Consider the following 22,086-nt stretch of genomic DNA (forward strand, 5'->3'; position numbering starts at 1 on the left):
AAACTCCACAGGGTACCTTTAAATTGCTCTTTAATGACAATCTCTCTCACAGAATACCAGATAGCAGCATTTGAAGCAGTTTTTAGGAATGCGTATCTACAGAATATTTGATGCAGAGTCAAATAAAAGTTTGGAAAAACTGTGCTGGAACATTTACCAACACGACCAAAAATTCTCAATCCCTTGTGGTACCAGTTTTTCCACTTCACCCTGCCCGCTCTTCTCTGTACTAAACTTAATCTTTAGCCTCATCCAAGCAGCCCACAGCCAAGCTATAAGCCCAAAAGCTCCTTACACTTCAGTGGTAAGTAAAAGCAAAATTTCCTCACTTCCTGTAGAAACGTCACAACACACTGAAAGCACACACACTTACCGACAGCCATCATGTAGTCCCATCGGTCCAGCAGACACATGCTGAACTGCAGCCCCTCTGGGGTGAGTCCTGCTGCGATCAGGGCCCGGCTCAGCTCGGGGTTCTGGCACACGGCGGAAGTCCAGGCCACCAGGAACCAGAGCACCACCAGCAGAATCACCGCCAGCAGCCTCAGGACGCGCCAGCTGGTCATGTAAGGCGTCCTCTGGGCCGTGCGGGACAGGAACACCTTTAACACCCTGGGAGAAGGAGCAGAGAGGCGGAGGAGGCTGCTGGGCGGAATCATGACGAGCGATGTCAGTGAATAAAAGATTTTCTCTCTGCGGTGGACAGCTAATGCCCGCAGCTGTTGCTCTTATTAACATGCCCACTTAAATTAAAAGGAGCAGGGAAAATAAAGACGCTGTTTTTTCAGTTCATTCATGTTAGGTAAGCATTTCAGTTTAATACATGTTGTAATATCTCTGGAGCTGAAGGGAGAAATAAAGATTTTGGGGGTTTTTTTACAATTCAAAGAGAAATTTAAGAACTTGCAATTTTCTCATGGCTGTCAGTTTTTCAATTTTAGCCTGTAGGTGGTTGAACAAATGTGATTGGAGCCAGTATATTATACCGCTGCATGCAGAGGCTGTTTATGTCTAACTTGCTCAGCATTTACTATCTTCACTGTATGCACACAGGACAATACCGCCTCTGTAAAGGGAATTAAGATGTAACACATCAGCTATAATTTCGAGGTGATCTGATGCTGGTTAGAGAGAGCTATATGCTGACAAAGATAGCATGTAGTTATATAAATATTACCTTCCATCCATACAAACAGTCAATCCTCTGTTTACTATCATCTGTGCACTGTACTCATCTGCTCTCTCCCAGCCACACTGTGACAAATCTGTCTTATCTCTGATATATTCAGCAGGACCGGGCTGTAAGAGCTTGGCCCCTGGGGCACGCTTCACACCCAGCGAGCTCGGAAGAAAATCTAATTGGTAATTTTGCCAAGGGAACACTCTGGCTGGCCTTTGACCCCCTTCTCCCATCTCGGCAACACTCGCTCAGAGCTGAAGAGCAGGAAGCGAGCGTGAGTGTGCGTGTCTGAATAGATACTTCAGCAGGCAGACGCAGATATTCTGGACCTGATGTGAAATTCAAATGTAGTTATTGGCAAGACTGCGTGTGTGTGTGTGTGTGTGTGTGTGTGTGTGTGTGTGTGTTCACAAGTGCGCAGACTGAGAGGGAGCTGAATTACTGAAACTGAGAAAGGCTAACTCACAGGGCAAGTTAATACCAGCAGAGGATGGGAGACCAGGAGGAGAAAGGATGCGAGGAAACTAGGACGCAGCGGCAGTTGAAGAGAGGAGAGGAAAGGGAAGAGAGGAGAGGAGGTAAGAGAGTATGAGGTGAGGAGACAAGATAATACAAGGAGAGGAGAGGAGAGGAGAGGAGAGGAGAGGAGAGGAGAGGAGAGGAGAGGAGAGGAGAGGAGAGGAGATAGGAAGAGAGGAAAGGAGACAAAGAGAGGAGAACGAAGGAGATGAGAGGAGTGGAGCAGGATTGGAGACAAAGTGAGATGAGGAAAGGAGAGGAGGTGAGGGAGAGAAAAGGTAAAGAGACAAGATGAAGAGATAGAAGGAGTGGAGAGGATGGAGAGGAGATAAGAGACAAGGAGAGGAGAGGATAAGAGACAAAATAAGGACAGAACGGGGAAGAGGAGAGGAGAGGAGATAGAAGAGGAGCGGCAAGGAGACAGGAAGAGTGAATAAGCCGGAGAGGAGAGGACAAGAGGAATGAAGAGGACAAGAGAAGATAACGAGGCAAGGAGAGGTGAGGTGTAGAGACAAAATGAGGCGAGGAGATAGGACAAGAGGAGAGGACAGGAGAGGCTTGCCTATTTTTAGTGTCATCTTCACTTTAGTACTCTACATTAGAGACAGAAATAATTCATAACCTGAGATAAAACATAGAGGAAATGTCACATCTCACTCACATGATGATTACTAGTCTTTGGACTGCAGTGCTTTCACTTTCAGCTTACAGTACCTGTACAGCTTGAGGATGACGGTGCCGTACATGATGGCGAAGCCCAGGAGGCGAACCCACCTCAGGAGGATACAGCGAAACACGCTGGGATGGAAGTACAGGATCATCACCTGTGGAGTGGTGCAGCAGCGTTAGTGCAGTGTTCTAACTTTTTGTGCAGGCAGTGAATCACGCACTTCCACTCCTGTCACATTCACACAGAAGGTAAGAAATGAAAATGAAGTGAGAACCGGAGCTGGAGGCAGAGCTCTGACAGCTTTATGTTGCTCATATGTCAGCTGCTAGCACACCTTAGATGAGAGAGTTTGTTCCTATCTCACTTGTGATATTTAGCTTTGGAGCTTTTCATGTGCGAGTGACTTCATCTGATTTTGATCATGTTGATTGTGTCAACAGTGCCTGGACATGTGCACATGTTTCTGTGTGTGTAGCTGCCTTTTTTTTTTAATCTCTTGTCATGTCTTTTTTGTGGGATTTGCAAGGACGCAGAGAGTTAGCCAGTGGCTCATCATTTTCTGCTCGGTGTGAGGTTTATTCACACCTATTGCTGTTAAAGAGGAGGCTGCGACAGAGACAACACACACAACACTCACACTCACACCCGTACAGATCTGAGCCTCCATTTGCATTTCTATTACAGCTGTGCTTCATTTCATTAGTGTGCATCTCAGCGGGGGCGCCACATGTCAAATCTCCAGTGACCCGAGCGAAGCAGTTCCACGCTGTGCTCTGAGGAGCCGGTGCACTCTGCGCGCATTTCCACTGAAGCAAAGAAACCCAGCTTCACTCACCTGCTGCACGCACACCCTCCGCGGTGTTAAAGCACGGCTCCTTCCTGAGTCAGCCTCGTCTGGCTGTTTAAATGTGCTCTGCATTAATTCGCACAGAGCATACACAGAAACTTGAGTTTTAACCTTGATCATGACAGGCTGCTGAAAGCCTTGCTTGTCATCTGATAAATGTGGACTATAATAACCCAAATATGCAATCTTTTCGCACATTCTTCCCTCCATGTTGAGCACTTTTATACCAGCTCCCAAACAAATTTGACAGCACTTCAAGGTGCTTCAACTGAGTGCAAGTGAACAGCATCATCATGTAGGTGTTTCACTGGTAGGCCTTACAACAAAGACATGATATAGAAGATTTGGCCTCTACTCTCTGACAATAAATACTTGAAGACACTAGAGATGAGATCAGCCTTGTGTCCTCCCACCCGAGAGTGCTGAGTTTACATTACTTTCCTATGCTTACACATCTCAGTTTTATATTATTTTACACAAAAGATGAGGTAAAAATGACTTTTCTGGAGGGAAGCTTCAGACTGCCTCACATAACAGTAGAAACAAATGAAAAAGTGACCTAACTGAGAGGGAAAATATTTGGAGATGACCTGATCTGAGTCCAGGTGATTCAGCTCTTCAAGTGCTGGACCCAAATAATATTCAAACTAGCGCTCCAGACTGACACAATCAGATTTCTTCCATTTCCAAGTATGGTTGCCTTCGCCGAGATGTGATCGACCAGTTTCCTGTTGTATTACATGTGATCATATTCCACTTACCTTTCTACCCAAGAGACTTCACCTACACTGAAGCTTTCACCCTGTTATCTGAATAGATCATCCATCTATGAAGTCCATATAAACACGTTAAATAGACCTGCCCAGGGTGTAGCTGCGTCAGCCTCCAGCACCTCACAACACTGAACAGGATATGTGGGTATAGTTAATGGATGGATGGATCACAGATGCAGTATAAATGCATCCCCGAGGAGTACAGCCAGTGATTTATCCCAGCTCCTACGATGCCTTGGCATTCGAGAGAGAGCAGCTATCCAGGGTAATTAAGCTTAAGTAACAACGGCACCTGTAACCTCTTTTCCTCAGAATAGAACTAGACCATCTGTGGGAAACGCTACTGAACAACCAGCCAGCCCGAGGCGGCAGCAGGCTGCCTGTGAAAGAAAAGGGAAACTCATGTCTAATTGTGAATACGAATAATTGTTTATGCTCCATGTTACCTCCAACAGAAAGGCAGAGTAAAAAGCACAGTACAATGACACCATGATGAAAAGGAACAAATCTAAAATCTGACAACACTTTTCAGCAAGCTACAGGTAAAAGAGAGTCTCAAGATGACACACGCAGCGTAGGTGTGTTGAAGTAATGTCACAGCAGCATGAGCAGTGAGCTAATCTACAGCTTGATTCTTTTTTTATCATCGCACATTTGTATTGTTTGTTGTAAAACCTCAATTCCAAAGAAGTTGGGACTCTCTGTAAAGCACAAATAAAACGCAATGTGATCATTTGCTAATCCTTCGTGACACACACTCAACTGAAAACAGTACAAAGACAATATATTTCATGTTTGACCTCATAAGCTCAATAGATTTTTGTAAATATATCTTTATTCTGAATTTGCATTCACAAGCAGGGATGGAGGGAGGTTCACCACTTTGTGAACACATGATTGTATAAAGGCGATTTATGCAGTCTTAAAACGGGCAAGATCATTTCACCCATTCTACCAAAACATGTCTCAGTGCACAGTTAAACTGTCGTAACGTCCCTATTCTCAGCCTTCAGTCTGTCCACTCTCAGTTCAGCTCTGGTATCCAGACATTTCTCTAACTTCCTGATTAAGAATGTGACGCACAGTCAAAGCACGGAGCGCAGCAGCAACAGTTTCCCTCCATCCACAATCCTCATCAAAACCTCGCAGCGTTAAAGTCTGTCATTGGTATGCTGGTCATAAGAGAGCAGGGAGCCAAGTCCATTTTATACCCAAGAACAGGAATTATAGCTGTCCTTTTTTAATGCTCCACTGCCGACTGTGAGTCGCTGTTGCTGCTCAGGATCTGACAAATTATGCATTAAAACGAGGTTTCATTTTATGTATCAATTTTGAAAAGAAATTACTGCCAATAATGAATCCCTCCATATATTAAGACAATTTTTCAAAATTACAGTGATTTTGTGGGAGACGACCTTTAAAAAATGACTTTTTCCTCATTTCAATGAATAGACAAACATTTTGGGAAATATGGCAACTGGCTTTCTCTCAAACAAGACTGATATCAGTTTCATGTCTGTGCATTAAGTGTGGAGCTCAAACCAGAGAGTGATCGTGAGGCTGAAGATGATAAGCAGGCAGAAACAGCTAGCTGACTGTGTCCAAAGTATAAAAATATGCCTACCAACACCTTTAAAGCTCAGTAATTAACATGTGACATACACATTGTCATTCATGCACGGACATAACGGGGGCTTTGAACGGGAACACTCAGAGAGCAGAGGGAGAGCTGAAACAGGTGGCTAATGGCATCCTCGTACCAACAGCCTACTTCCTGTGAGTCAGAGCATGTCCGTGTCATTTCTTGGCTCACAACAACTGGGCACCATGACCGTGTGCAGCTTCCAGAGGATTGTCATGTGTGAGGTTGCTATGCTTAGCACCGTCATGGGAACAATACCGGCTGTATCTGGCAACCTGCACTGTGGCCTGAGATGCTGCAGAGAGCTTTAAGGTGACAGACTGATTGTCAAGAAAAAGTGCTTAACCCACAAATTAGCATTTTTATTTGTCAGTGTTTTACCCTTTTTTTCAAGGATGCTAAGCTAGGCTAACCAGGTCGTGGCCCCTGCTCCAGGACCGGTATCACTCCTCTCATCCCATGCTCCGAAAGAAGGTGAATAAGTATATTTCCTAAAATGTTGAGCTATTCTTTTAAACCTGAATGCATTGATTTTGTAGTCGTTTGAGCAATTGTTAATATACAAATATTGATCAGAGCCGCTTTAAGCTTTGTCTGTTTTAAAAACAAACTTAGAAATCAAAATGAGAACCAAAGAAATGGAGCAGACAAATACACAAAGAAACCCTTACGAGTGCAACATTTCAGCAGGCACTCGCTCCTGCATCCTCTGCCTCTTTCAGTGTCTCTCCTTCCTGCCTCTGTGTGTCTCACTCTGATGCTAACCTGTGCTCAGGATTAGCATCCCGCCTGGCACCTTCATCTCTTTGCCTCCTGAGCAAACATCCAGCCTTCCAGCTCTCTGGACAGAAACAATAAATCACCTCCACAATAAGAGGTAAAAGTAGGCCACGCTGTTTCTTACACCCCCATACATAAATGTAGAGATGCAAATCCACGCACAAATGCACACGCGCACAATCACAGGAAAATAAGAAGTTTTAAAGATCCTTAAGCACTCTCATCATCCATCCTCCATCCTGCCTCCACGCACACACATGCACACAAACAAACATGCACAGATAGGCAGATGTAAACAGTGTCACACCCTTTCTGCGGTGCTACCCATGTGGACTACAAAGTCTCCAGGGGACTACACAGTAAGAAAAAGCAACATTTCCATATCGCCCAGAAGAGAATGTGGCCGTCTTGGTTTGCATCCAACCTCCCATGCCTCCTCCATCAATTAATCAGCAGATGTATTTTTAAAACAAGTTGTGCTAGAACTTGATGGACTGTTTAAAAATGCATTGAGCACCAGAGCAGCTGCACTAAGCTTAGCTGAGGAGGCTTGTGGTGGCAGCAACAAAGAAACAGCAGCAGCAGCAACAAACGTAGGACTGCAGGAGAGCAGGCAGACACAAAGGTGAGACGGAGAGACAGCATGCAGAGGGGTAAGGAGAGGAAATCATGAGGGACGGGGGGGCAGGGAAAAGGTAGAGACATGCAGGTGAGGTGCTAAGAAATGCAGGAAAAAGAGAAAGAGCAAAGCAATGGGAGGAAGAGACCGTTGAGTGTATCCAAGTGTGTGAACATAAGACAGCAGTGGGATATTTTTGGAGAGCTATTATTGGTACTTGAGTTATCCTTGGGGTGAATGGGGGAGAGGGTAGATGGATGGGTGCAAAATCAAATCCATTTTGAGCATCACAGCAGAAATATAAAAAGCGTGGTCGCATAAGGACAAAACTACGCAAACCTCGGGCCCTTTATCTGCTGCAACAAAACCACCAGGCTGTCTGTGCCGATGTAAATACGTTCCTTACGGTAACAATCGAGTAACTTCAGAAAAAGATCAAAACCTTCATCCCAAGAGTCAGCCCAGAGCTCTGAAGCTCCTTCTCAACAGATTCTGTTTTTTGTTTTTTTTCTTTAAAATGGCTACCATCCAGCCACTGGGCTTTGTGTTTGAAGAGAGTAGTGGCTCACTGTTGGCAGTCTGTGCAAGCATTTGAAAGTAGCGAATTCCCTGGTTACATCAGATCTCCCTGATACATGGCGCTCAGGTTTCTTCCATCTGTTTCCCTGCTAAAGATGGGCTTCTGACGCAGCACTCCAGGTGCACTGTGGGCTGTGTGCACAAGTGGAAATACACACATATACAACGCACGCTGGCGCTCACCCACCGCTCACACACACAGACAATAGGAAGGCTTGCAAAGGCCCATGCGCAATAAGTCACACTGTGATGTGCAAACCTTTGTTTTTGTCCGGACAATGATCAGAAGAAGCTACTATGACAGCATCCGGCTGCAACTGAAGAAGCTGGGTTTACTGCAATTATACACATAAGGAACAGCAATTCCTTCTGTACATGAAGCACTGGCTTAATTTTCTTGGTAAAATGCAGTTTTTCTCATGTAAATGTATATTGAAATCCCCACCTTCACCTTTCATTTTTAAGTCCTTATGATTTTCATTCAATCAAATCCCACTTTTGATGTTATATTTATTATCTTCCTTCAGTGCATTGACATTCTGTAATAGCCTGCCTATGCAGCAGTTTTCATTGTTAGTGGCAGAGTCCGCCGCCGCCACCACACTGGATTGAAACTGCCTTTGCACGCAGGAGGGATTAACAGGAAACAATGCGTGTAAGTAATCCAGCCTTTCTGTTTGTAGTTGCATCTCTCTGACAGCCAGATCAGAGCTGTTGCTGTTAATGCAAACCCAACATCCCTCCTGCTGCTGCCTCATATTCAATCCACTGCACCGGTGAAAGCTTTCATTTTGACGATGGCACAGGAAACGCGGTGCATTTGTCACTGTGTTTGGCGCTACCAGCATCCGTTGCTTAAAAAGTAGTGTCAACATAATACTGCAGTTAATTGTGCCACTTTCTGACAGCAGGCGAGTTAGAAGCAGCCACAGTGGGAGCTTAGCAGCAACAGGCTGCTCACCTGCGACGCTCAGCAAGGTAATCAACATCATGGTTCAACTCCAGTGAAACTAATCAAATCAGATTGTGGTTGTCATGGCATCTGTTATATTTCTAAGTGGCTGCTCAATGAGTGTGCGCTGACAAGCAAATTGTGGGTGCCATTTAATATCAGAACGTAGACTTACCGGGAAGTAGAGCAGTAACGCCCCAGACAAGATGGCTTCCAGCAGGATGAGACCAGATGTTCGGATGCTCTGTTAATGAGGAAAGAGAAACAGCAGAAAAACCCTCCATCAATCAATCAATCAATCGATCAATCTCTGACAGTGAGAAGGTGCTGTACTTGAGGAAGGTTGAGAAATGATGGTCTCTCATGGTTATACGTTGACAAGATGCCTAAAATTCATGCTGCTGTGATATGGCACATGGTGCATGCTCAGAAGGAGGGCCATGGTTGACTCATGGTTTGATTTAACGGAGTACTGGGAAGAGTCAGAGCTCCAGATTTTTTGCCGCTGCAGGCAAATATTAAAATCATGTCAAAGCAAATACAAAGAGCGGTGGAATATACAGTATATATGTGTATATATGTGTGCATATATGTATATTTTTTATGTTTTGCCTTCCCCGAAACAAGTCTATAGGTGATGACAGCACTTTTCCGGGTTGGATTTAATTACCCACATGACCTCCTAGAAGATTTCTTATGTTTTTTTATGTAAATTCAAAGGGCTCCAGGGACATTTCTTGTGAGCTGAACAAACGTATGAAAATTTGAAGCATAAGTGTCTATAAATAGCACACGGGGAGAAATTCAACTCAACTTTGCCTGAGGAATGGTTGTAATTATCCTACACTGTGAGGATCTCATATTTATTTCCCTTTATTCTATTAGCAGAGTGGATATTATGCCATAGCTTTGCTGCGAACCTGTGTGGATTTAAATGAAGAGCTCAGGTACGTTGTGCTGGATGTTTATTATGTTGATGTTCATTAGGAAAAAACAATGAAGGATAGATGGATTGTTTTCCATTTCACTTCATGGAGGTGCTCCCTGTAAAATGCATGCAGTGTGAATATATGCATATATACAGCAAATTAATGTTTATTTATCAGAATTGCTCCTCTAAGTTACTGACTGTTAAATCCATCCCTTCACTTATTGTTGTTTGTTTTAATCAAACAGCTTTATAATTCTGGAAATTCTAGTTCCAAGCATGAAGTTCCTCCAAACCAGTAATAAACTCTCAGTAAGAAGCTATAATATATCTTTAGATATTCCTACATCTATCTCTATCTATCTGTCTCTACATCAGTGTTTCTATGTGCAGACTGTGCACACGCGTCGAAAGTGAGCAACAGTGAACTGTGAGTCTGAGTTCCCCCTCACCTTGTTCCTCCTGAAGTGGTAGACCACCACCATGCTGGCCAGGTCCAGCACCATGCACAGACCCTGGAAGGAGGCCACAGCGAGCCGCAGTGCACCATCCTCCTGTACCAGGCAGGGCGTGTCGTCTCGGCAGTAGGGGCAGCCATCGCGGCATGGCAGGCACTTATTGGACACGTCGGAGGTCTCGTCTCTGTTAGAGCCCTGGTCCTTACCTGAGGACGTGAGGGTAAGGACATGAGACATTTAAATGTTAGGAGCATTCACATGCTGTTTGGTCCTGCAGAGCTAAAGCATTTGCACTTTTCTAACAGACGAAAAAGAGCCTTTTGAAGATTACGTATCCAATCACAAGTCAGAACTCAGGTCTGATTTACTGGAGTGTTTTCATGGATTATCAGTGTAATTAATTTACGTTTAGTTGTTGCACACTGACATCTTATTAAATGCTCAGTTAATCAATTTGAAGGAGTTGAAATCATCAATCCAATAAATCACAAAGCCTCGGGGGTGATGATTACAAGAATGCAGGCTTTAATTAGGCAGATGAGGGAATAATGAAGGAGAGGAGGATAAAATATTGCGACACCGCTCCCTTCATCACTCCGGCCTGCATAATTGTTGTTAAACCAGCATGAGGCACACTTGGATGCGGTTTATCAAATCTGTCCCTAGATTACTTTTTCTATCTCATTTGAGAGTGCTCACATTAGCGTGACTGGACGTGTTCTGCTAAGCGCCTTTGAAACGTGAATTTAATCAATTACATGTAAAGAAATGACTGCCAAAAATATAATTTCTTCATTCTGCAACTTGTCTGCTGCGGCAGGATTTGGAGTCAATCTTGGGTTTAAATCCTCACCACACAGACGCTGTGCAGCTCTTCTTGAAAATGATGCTTGATGAGCATGTAATTCCTCTGTAAGTCCCAGAGCTCATACAGTATGCAAACACTGTGCTAAAGTTGTACAGTGCTTCAGTAGTGCATGATTGCAAGAGAATGTGCTGGAAGAGCCGGGATGAGAGTTGAACAAGTCGGGTTGGAACTGATGATGAATTTATCAAGCATTCATGCAGTCACTGATCACACAAAGTGGTTCTGCTTTCCCACTTAGTCTCACTCTGTTTAGGGGTTTAGAAAAGAAAGGACAGAGGTGACCTGATAACAAGAGGACGCATGATCCCCCCCCACCCCCCACTATCTTTTGCTGCTGTAAATCCCTGAGAAGCTGTTTATCTTCATGGAATTAATGCATTCACTGACATTCAAAATGACAGTTTCACTGGTGTCAGGATAGTATCCTGACACCAGTGTTAGGATACTACGGAGTTAGGAGTGTGATGCAACGTGCTATCTATATCTGTATCCGTTTATGTAACAAAAACATCTGTATTTCTATCTGCACTCAGATTTATAACAGATGTGGGCACGGTTTATGTGGGTTGTGGGTTTTTCTCACACAGATCTATAGGTTAGCTTAGCTGGGAGCAAAATAACATATTTTAACCATGAATCAGAATTAATGAAACATGATTTGCATTGGACCTCAACAAGGTCTTAATAAAAGAGTCTTAATGAAGGCTGTGTAACAAACAGGTGAGTGGAATAATACCAGTGAGAATGCATTGGGCCATAATTAATATCTTTTTTAAAAAAAGTTGTGCAATGCAGGCCCAATGAAAATACAAAAACGAAAAAGCTCTTGATAGAAATCCTAAAAGCTCCCACAGCCCATTTTGCATGCACTTTTGAGATGGTCCCTAACTTCTGCTCCTTCATTCCCACGTATGGTCAAGTTGTGCTTGTTGCCAACACCAGTCTGGAAAACTTATCTGGTCAAGGATATAATTCTAAATGTGGTTGTTTTTCATATATATGCAGAGGGTGTTATCTCTGCATATCTAAATAATGTATTTATATTAGTCTAGTACAGTATGTGTGTGATTACCAGAAGGGCAGAACTGCTCTGTTTTCAGACACCTGTTCTTAGATTCGACTTCAGAGGGTGAAATAATTGTCACGATGAGTGGAGAGAGGACCGAAGGAAAGAACAGAGGGAGGAGAAAGTGAAACGGCATCACGCTGTCATTTCTCAACTCACACATCGAGATGTTCACGGTGATTCTACACCTCTCTGTTTGGGGTCAGCTGTCAGGTGCAAGCAGCACCTGCCAGCCATCAGATTCTTTATCAGGAGTGATCCTCCAGACAAGTGTTGTTCAGCAACTGTCAGTCTTTAAAGCTGTTTTTGGGTCTTAAGCTGCACGCATCACAAAGGTAACAGGTGAAGATGTCCATTATGTCGAAAAGGAAACCTCCCGGTTCGCTCAGACTGCAGAATTAGAAGCTCCGGTGGTGCAAAGCAGTGGTGGACAGTTTTGCGCAGAACCTGGTGAGGAAGAAACGCTTGTTCGGACAGCTCCCGCTGTTACTGTCTGTTATGGCTGTTTGATGAATCGTGCCTACGTTTGTCTGGCTCATCAGTCCTTTGGTGATCAGTTTGACATTTAGTTTCAGCGTGGCACTTGGCGACGGCTGACACAGGAGCAGACAGATGGCTTCGGATGGAAAACGCGTCACGTGTGGCTGATGAATACGACTTATTACATTCAGTATTGACACAGTTTGTTATGGGTGACATTTTGCTTATTTACACAGCAGTCATCTGATATGAGTTTTGGCACTAATTTAGCTGCATTGAATGTCTGCTATATTTTGAAGAAAAATTTTTTCGCTTAGTGTATGAACACCTTTAGTTCTGAACTGAGCCTTGATCTACAACATCGCAGGACACACAATGCTTAACAGCTTTCCAAGTTGTGAACAAGATGGAAATTGTGAGCTGACTGCCAAATAATGAATAGCTAGAAAGCAGTTACTGAAAAGAAAAAATCCAAATTGTTGACTATAAAGGTTGTAAGTCACTACAGAACAGACTGTAGACACTATAAAGGAACCAATATTTAAAGATCCATGAATCTACACACTGACTCAGCCAATGTCTGATTCACTCTGTGTCAGCTGCTGAATGGAACAAAACCAGCCATCACCTCCTTGTTATGTACAGTATGTGTTAGCCATGTTGGTGCCTTCTGAATTAAAGTGTTGCATCTATCTATCTATCTATCTATCTATCTATCTATCTATCTATCTATCTATCTATCTATCTATCTATCTATCTATCTATCTATGAACAAATAGTGCACATAGTGTCAATCAGATCAAATATCATGTTTCATCAAGTTCTACTGCACATTTCCAAATAATTCATTTCTTGGTTCGTGTTTTTCACTCTCCAACCCGTCTCCTGTTTGATATCTGTCCTTTTTCCTGTTGCTAGGGAACAATAGAAAATCTGTTTCCAGTCTGGTCTGTTTTAAGGGACGCGCAAGGAATAACAGACAGGTTCCAGGGGAGGGAATCAGGGTCGCCAGCCACCGCGACCCAGTCGGAGCTGCGGTGATTTTTAATGACGGGTTCTGCATGGGGTTTGGAAGATGAGGCTCTTCACAGACTGAGCCGTTTGACTACAGGCCTCATCACGCTGCATTACAATAAAGCTCCAGCTTAGCATATCATCCCCCTCGGGGTGCTGTATTGTTGGAGTCAGGAATGAGAACCACCGCCGTTGCTTGATTATCTCGCTCATCAGGGCCAAGCTCTCTGCCGGAGGACACTGCAGCGCTCTCAGTCAAGGTGTCAGAACACGGGCATTCAAACTCAGAGCACGAGCAGGGAGGTAAAGCTGAGGATCTACATGAAAATCGCAAGGGTGAAAGAAGAAACATCAGTGGAGAAGAGGTCCAAAGCCAAGCTGCGTGCACTCGTTCAGATCTGACTGTACGTTCTCAGCCCATATTCACTGTGTCTGCCATGCCTGACTGTCATATTTTACAACTCTTCCTATATTTAGTTTTAATTTCCAGTGCTTTTCTTACAAAGTCATGAACACTCATTGATTCGAAGCCATCTTCTCCTCTTTGGCTCAGGACAGGCTGTTTTGAGTGCTACCCACTGAAAGTGAATTTCAGATGGATTACATTCCTAAATTACGTTATCTTCTTTTAACCTGTCTCTCGCCTCCTCTGCTCCAGCCGTATTCCATGACCCGCTCCTACTCTGCCTCTGATTGGCTCTGACTCTGACATTTAACCCTAACCATCTCACTCCACATGCCTAGCACTGGCTATTAAGAGGCACAGTGGGAGTACCACTGGGAAAACGCGAATGGAGACGTGCAGAGGGGCTAAACCCAGGTTCATCACAAAACGACAGCAAAGCAGAGTGTAGACTATGAGCTGCATGAGACGAGTGCACATGAAGAACATAACATCCATCCATCCATCCGTTTTCTATACCGCGTATCCCTTTCGGGGTTGCAGGGGTGCTGGAGCCTATCCCAGCCATCAACAGGCGAGAAGCGGGGTACACCCTGGACCGGCCGCCAGTCGATCGCAGAGAACATAACATACTGAGGATAAAATGTTTCGTTTCTTTTAGAGGGACGGGGGACCCTTGTTGGGGCAGCGGGGTGCTAATGGTTGGAAAAAGAGCATTGAACTATAATTTCCAGGCGGCATAGATTTCCCCTCCTACACGTGTTCTTGCCTCCACAGGGAAAAAAGTCACCTGGAGTATTAGCATTAGCATTACGCTACAGTTGTCATCTCAGCTGATAAAATTCATGGCCATTGGCAAGAACTTCTGTACGAAATCAAGAATCTCAAACGGTGAATCTGCCATCACATCCTGCGTGACAACAGAAAGCTTAGCAGTGACGAGGTGTCGATGGGCTGACTGAACGATGAGTTAAAGTGTGACTGAACCTTATTCACGTTTTTGCCACTAAGCTGTGAACAGCCGCGTTATAATCCAACAGGTCTGTGAGTCAGATGCCACCTGTGGCTCCACTAGCGCTCAGAATAGAAACATAGTAGGCATTTCCACAATGAGAACAGTCAAAATCCTTTGACTGAATATTGAGCTTTCATAACCTCACAAGCCCCAAGACACCCATTCAAGACATAAGACGAACTTCAAACAAAATGTGTGGCTGTCAACTGAAAAAAAAACTGTTTTTTGTTTTTTTTTTAAATCCCAAAAGCTCGCTTTGAAAGATTCAAACTTTTGATCTGACAGCTTGCTGTAAAATGTATTTTTACATCACAGAGGGATTTGTAACCTACTTTTAAAGCCATTGAGTGCCACTCGGCTTGGATGGTAGAATCCTCTCCTGCACTGGCACTTGTACTTGTCCAACACGAATCCATGGCCGACGATGGGAGTGCACTTGGGGGAAAAAGTGTAGAGAAAGACAACAAGAGATTAACACAGCAATCAGTGCTCAGTTGTTTTGGTTGATGTCAACATGAGTATCAGAGGAAGTAGCTGCATGAGGGCAAAAGTGAGAAGCTGATGAAGAAATAACGTGATGATCAGTGAAGATGGTGCCTCAGCCAAAGCAACTCGTTTTGCGTCTACAAAATGATTATTTAATGTCATTTTACAAGCCAAATTCGAGAAAATAACCTGCAGATTGCTGAGAGAATAATTGTTTGTTGCAGGCCTATGTTCGTTTAAAAAACAGATTATCTAATCCAAAATGAAAAAACGAATCAAAATGGATGTCAAGTAAACGTGAGGTGAAATCACACTCGCTAGACAGAAATAAACAGTGATTGTGTTGATTCCTTATTCATCTTCATCATATTCATATTCTTTCATTCCCATATTCGTCAATATTCTTACTATTTCACAACATGCTTCAACATGCCTCTTGACTAAATATGATCTGGTGTCAGAGCTCCCAAATATTTGCATTTGTAGGGAAACATTGTCCAGATCTGGATGATTCACGGCGACTAACAAAGGGATTAGTGCAGCTTACCGACGGTGACTGCTGTAACATTTATAATGCAGAAGGCTAAACATAGACCACAGTGTTTTACAGACTCAGAAATCACAGAATTTGAATATTATACAGGGTCTCAGCAGCTAAAAGAGACATCACAGGCTGAATTAAGTACAGTTCCTCTGTGTTTTCACTGTCTGCTGCTGATTACGCTCCTTCTCAGGCCCACTGCTGCGGTCTCGGTTAATGAACTTGTTTCAATCATGTTATTGAGTCTCCTACATCATCTACATGCTTCTCTGCAGCGTCAAGCAGCAGACGCCCCAGTTATAAACATGCCTGGCGTCGGGGGAAATCACACGGCTTTGCCAAGTAACAGGGAAACTAATTAATATCTAAATTAAGAATTAAGGCTTGTTTGCAGAATTAAAGCGCGTCTGCATAATTCCAGCTTGCATTGATAACTGTGGGAGCTACATGGGCTTACACGCCATCTGGAGCGGAAACGAACTCAGCGACACACACACGCAGGCACCAGCAGAGCATTGGTGCACACTCATGTGAATGCACATATCTCTGTCTTAAAATAAAGCTGCAATAAATTTGACATGAACGCACATAAATAGTGCATTACATTGCATGCTAACATTAAAAACAGTATATCTCCTCAGGGACGGCAGCTGTGGAGAGCAGCTCACACTTCACTAATCAGTATTTCTCTGATATTCTAAGCAGAGCGCATGTTGAAAGAATAGTTTGACATTTTGGGGAATCTGCTTATTCATTTTCTTTCTGAGAGTTAGAGTAGAGCATTAGTTCCAAGAGCCAGGAGTCAGTAAGCTTAGCGAAGACTGGAGGGAGGGGAAACAGCTAGTCTGGCTGTCTTCAGAGTTCAGAAATAGGCCTATCAGCACCTCTGAAGCTCAGGAATTAACATGCTGGATCTGGTTTGGTTACCACAACTCATCATTTTTACATTTTGTCTGCATACGGATCAAATAAGTAGAATACACTGGGAGTCTACCCTCTGACGTTAAGTTTAGGGTTGTTTGGCCCAAACATAATAGGAGGGCTAATGTGTGTTAGCAGAATATTGGGGAACATGCGACCCTGGGAACAGAGATAAATTTCCATACATTGTTGCTTTAGAGGTTCTGTCAGTTGTATATTTGAACTTTCATGCTAGCTGTTGCCACTAGCTTCCAGTCCTTATGCTAAGCTAAGATCCTCATCTACAGCTAAACTACTGTTGCATACATGCAATACCAGCAGAACCTTGTTGTCATACCATTCATTTAACCTAAATTAACTACTTTTGCTGCCTCACCTATTTGAAGCAGTTCATTGTTAGCTGAAACCAGATACAACCGAGCAACCAAACAGTGTGTAGGGGCTTTGGTGTAATATTAATTCCATTTATATGTAAAAGGAGCAGGAACATTAACAGTCATAAATCCAATGTAAAACATATTTTTGTTTGGTATTTCAGTGGTTAACAGTGGTTAACTACCCTTCAGTTTTGATACGATTTATTTCTATTCGTGTCTTTATTTCTTTTTTAAGCGGTTGAGCTTTGCACGCTTCCCACAAAGCTTCTTCACTGAACCTCTGCACAGATCAGTTGTTTCTCAAAGCTGACAAACTGCCCCAAATCTCTAAACTGGGAAGCGGCGGCAGGAGGGATGTTCTGTACAGGGTATAAATGCTTGAACTGAAGTCTAAGTGGCTGACAGAATAAACAGATACAGTAAATCACTGCTCCAGTGTTGCACCAGTGAAGAGCAGGCCTGGGAGTTATGATGCATGTTTCCACTTTTTGGAAGAAGATGTGAGCTTTACACCTCAGAGACTTCACCTCTTTTGTTTCTTATAAGGTGTTGACTGACTGAGGTGCACAGGTACTGCTCTGAAATGTGAAGTGTGAAGTGATCCTTCAAGCTTTTTCGGTTTAGCTGTGAAGAAAAATGAAACATGTAAGCATAATGATCATATGAGTGGCATTTTTGTGTGTTTCAGCTGTTTTATATCAATAGCTACAAATCCATCTTGAACTTTTCCGCCTCTTTATTTTCAGGCCCTCCTTGAAACACAGGAATCTGAGGCAAATGGCCTATAGAGGGATAAATGTCACCAGAAAGAAAGACCCAGTCTCACTGATTTTGTTTTCCATTCACATACAGCCATTGTGAAGCTACCGCACAGTATGTCTATTCATAAAAAATGACTCTGCATAAGATTATCAACCATAAAGCAACAGTGGATATTCAAGGGAATTTTATGGCAAGCTTGGGAGATATTTGTTGCATTTTCATGACTGTAAAAAGCACCCAATACCAACCAAAGAACAGCTGTTACGGTAGCATAATCCATATTTACTTTAATTCAGCATCATTTTATTTGCCCTCTGGCTTTAACCTGCACTGGGAACAACAACACAATATACAATAAAGCCATCTTACAATGCACAATAAATCACAGTTAAGAGTCTACAGCTAAGCTCTGGAAGGCAGCTAAATGTATCATGCTAACATGTTCACAATGACACAATGTTAACATGCTGATTAGCAGGTAAAATGTACCATGTTCACCTTATTTTAGTTTAGCGTGTCAGCATGTTAACATTTGCTGATTAGCACTAAACACATTACAGCTGCTCATGCTGGCTCTTGAGGAAACGTCCTGCCATGCTAATTCATCTAATATTTAACCCAAGTGGTGGACCAACATACTGAAATTTTTACCATGTCACTGGTGTGGCCAAAAATAGGTCTTCATATAAAGAGCATCTCATTCGCCCTGAGAGAGGAAAGCAGATTCACTATATTTATGCAAATAAAGTATCCATATGGCCAGTTGTCATGAATAGAAAGAGCAAAAATTGAAAACTGCCATAAAAGTCATGAGTGCACAGTTCAGAGAGAGCCGGGCACACACACACACACACGCACGCACGCACGCACGCACGCACGCACGCACGCACGCACGCACACACACACACCGGTGTTTGGCTTCTCATAGCCAGGTTGATAAATGCTTCTGTCCTGTGGGCAGATGAGTCATGTTTCATGGTTTGAGGGTTCAGATGTCCAAACAATTACAGTATATATGTGATGCTGCAACAGCAACCAACATGCAGCTTTAGGTGACTAAATTTTACAACAGTAATGAGAATTTTTTATCCAAATCACAATTTGCATACAAAACCTGAAAAGTAAGAAGTTTAAAAAACAGAAATTGAGCCACAGCAAGCTGCAGTGCATCTGCTGCTGGAGCAAATCCGTGTGTGTGTGCGTGTGTGTGTGTGTGTTTACGTTGTGTGTGTTCTTCTCTCAGGAGATAAGCATACCTGTGAAATTAAAGTCTAGAAAACACAGGAAGGGGTCATTGCTCTGAGCCAGAGCCTGATAATTTTTTATTCCTCCAACTCAGAATGAATCTGGGTCTCGGCCAGGATGTTTCTACCTCTGACTGGAGGAGCAGGTGGCGAGCTGAGGACTCAGCCTCCCTGAGGACCCTGAACACAGTTGGAGTCCAACTTTTGAAACTTTCAACATCTGCCGAGGCGAAAAGATGAGAGACGAAGATAGACAGAGAGACAGAGAGACAGACAGATAGATAGATAGACAGACAGACAGACAGACAGACAGACAGACAGACAGATAGACAGATAGATAGATAGATAGATAGATAGATAGATAGATAGATAGATAGATAGATAGATAGATAGATAGATAGATAGATAGATAGATAGATAGATAGATAGATAGATAGATAGTACAAATCTGGTAAATTGAGGAACTGCCCGACCACTGCCAGACACACACACACACACACACACACACACACACACACACACACACACACACACACACACACACACACACACACACAGTTCACCAGCAGCATTTGTTAAGAACTTATTTTCTGCTTACTCCAAAGGAAGTGGAGAATCATTAAGATAAGACATACCCAGGGACGGGGAGGTGGGCTAGGATGAAATATGATGCTTATTTTAGACCTTTATAGGGCTCCGTGCATCCAAATTGTTGCATTTATTAAACCTGTCTGTGCTGTCGTGGCAGAGGCAGTTCTTGGTTCCCAAGTGCATCTTAATGCACAGCAAATAAGAGAGTAAAATAAAAAAGCTTCTGGCTAATTTCAAGACTGAATGAGAGGAGCGACATTGTTGTTTCCAACCTTCCTACAGGATTTGAGCCCACACTGCTCTCAGAAGTAGTTTGCGTTCAGATCCCAAGCGTCTCACACTGAAAACATGCGTGTCACACAGGAGACTGACAAGGACCACCGAAACTACATTAATGTCACACAGTACCCCTGAACTGCCTCACCAGCACACAGCTCCATATGTCGTCTATCACCAGTGCAAAATTCTACACATTCATACACACAACAACACGCACATGCATGGACCCACACACACATACACACACACACATCTAAAAGCAAGGAGTATAATGGTGCCAAGGCCAGCCTCGTTTTTCCTCAGCCGCTATGAAAGCGGAATGAAGCGGTCGTTTGACGTGTCTCAGTTTGATGGATCACCTTCATCAGACCGCAGGCTGCAAGTGTGAAAGTGTTTTATAATTGCGCCTTACTTTGGATGCAGTGGGAGCTTTTAATTCAGCTTCTTTTTCATCACACTTGACTGACAGGGTTCAAGGTTGCGCTGTCAATCACAGAAAGTGCAAAACCCCTCTATTTTAAGAAGGGATCCCTGGGGAGGGGATGTTTCATTATAGAGCCATGCATTTTCTCAGACCTCGTGTAGTTTATCAATTGCAATTTGATCATTTTCAACACATTTTGAGACAAAAGATGACACACTTTCATAATGGGGTTACGAAGGTAAACAGGTTATGCAGTACGGCCGTGGTCTTACGATATTAATCTCACTCTGTTTAAAAAAAAATTAAAATAACATGTGCGCCTTCCTTTAGCTTCCTAAAAACAGCAAGCACAAACAAGGAAAAATGAAAACCAGACTGAATAATTCTAATAATAATTTTGTTTTCTCTACTACATTTAACCTGACATTGTGTTCAGGTTATCCCACATCTGTTTGGGAGAGGAGGCTGTTTAGCGTTGCTTTGTCCTTAACAATCAGTTGTGTGTGAAATATGATGATTAAAGAGTTGCTCTGTATGTGGACCTACAACAACTGTATAACTAATCTCATCCACAGGTGTAGCCATTCTCATTGGCATATTTCTCTTTGTGTAATTGATGAATGTTGCTGTACGGTGATGAGTCTGGAAAGAAGCTGCTGCTCTTTGATTCCACATGAAAACTAATGCTTCAGTTATATGTTTCAATTGTTCTGCTTTTAATTCCACATTTTCCAGGGCAGAAATATCTCCATTTTTCACAGGAAAAATACATATTAGGAATTAGACCCAGCTGTTTTAAACATCCCTCTTGAAAAAGTTTGGGAACTGATGTTCAAACTTAATCCCTACAAATATCAGAACATCAATCGTAACTTAACAGCCCCCTAAGACGCAGCTAGCACTTCCTATTCAGTCTAAGTACAAATACAACAGAACTCGATACAACGTGTAAAACATCCTTTTCATGCAAGTAAAAACAATTCCTCCACAGAATTTCTAACTTTCACTTGGAGGCCCCTCGTGTTTGGACCACAGCCGGTGGTACCTGTTTCAGTTTTCACGCCTTGCTACTTGATAAAAAGCTGTGAACACGACACCAAGATGGGAGCTGGCAAGAGAGAAAAGGCGGGAGAGGGAGATAGAGAGAGAAGAGGCACTCGGCGTCCCTCAGAGATCTATAAATACACTGAAAGCATTAAACCCTAAAAGCATTACAATCACTCTGTCCCCTGGGCAGGGAATCTGCCTGCTGCTGTTTCACAAGACTACCAACCACTGAAACAGTGGACGTCTGAGGAGAGCAGACCTTGGACTTAAGCCTGTCTGGAATTTCTCCATCAATGTTCGGAGGCATAAACCGCCATATATGCTGGGTTATTGATCGGTGGCTTGTTGCGGTGACAGTGCTGTGACTGGAGATGGAGTCGCCAGGGCTGAGCAAAGCGTTGGTTTCCCTGCATCCTTAAAGGACATTAGCTGAGGGAGCAGAAGCGACGGGACTGTGAATTCAGAATTTCAAAGCTGCGATTCAAATTTAACTTAGTTAAAGGGGGGAAATGTTTAAAAAGCTACCACTGATTGGCTTCGCAGCCTTCGGAAATGCAAGTCTCGCCTGGCATTTTAAGACTTATGAGATGAACCCTCAGCTTTCCCACACAGACATCTGGG

The 22,086-nt window shown here is 43.3% G+C and overlaps 1 protein-coding gene across 1 annotated transcript in view; it reads right to left on the minus strand.

Annotated features, from left to right (window-relative positions):
- The window catches only part of gpr158b (G protein-coupled receptor 158b), a 55,699-nt gene that overhangs the window by 18,547 nt on the left and 15,066 nt on the right, over positions 1-22,086 (minus strand). Inside the window, exons 3-7 of the mRNA XM_070974850.1 lie at positions 15,126-15,228; positions 9,942-10,153; positions 8,737-8,805; positions 2,414-2,523; positions 374-612 (exon numbers count right to left, since the gene is read on the minus strand). Of these exons, the coding sequence (XP_070830951.1) occupies positions 374-612; positions 2,414-2,523; positions 8,737-8,805; positions 9,942-10,153; positions 15,126-15,228 (733 nt within the window). The remainder of the gene's footprint in view (positions 1-373; positions 613-2,413; positions 2,524-8,736; positions 8,806-9,941; positions 10,154-15,125; positions 15,229-22,086) is intronic.

This window comes from Chaetodon trifascialis, chromosome 11, assembly GCF_039877785.1.
Source record: "Chaetodon trifascialis isolate fChaTrf1 chromosome 11, fChaTrf1.hap1, whole genome shotgun sequence".
Taxonomy (NCBI): domain Eukaryota; kingdom Metazoa; phylum Chordata; class Actinopteri; order Chaetodontiformes; family Chaetodontidae; genus Chaetodon; species Chaetodon trifascialis.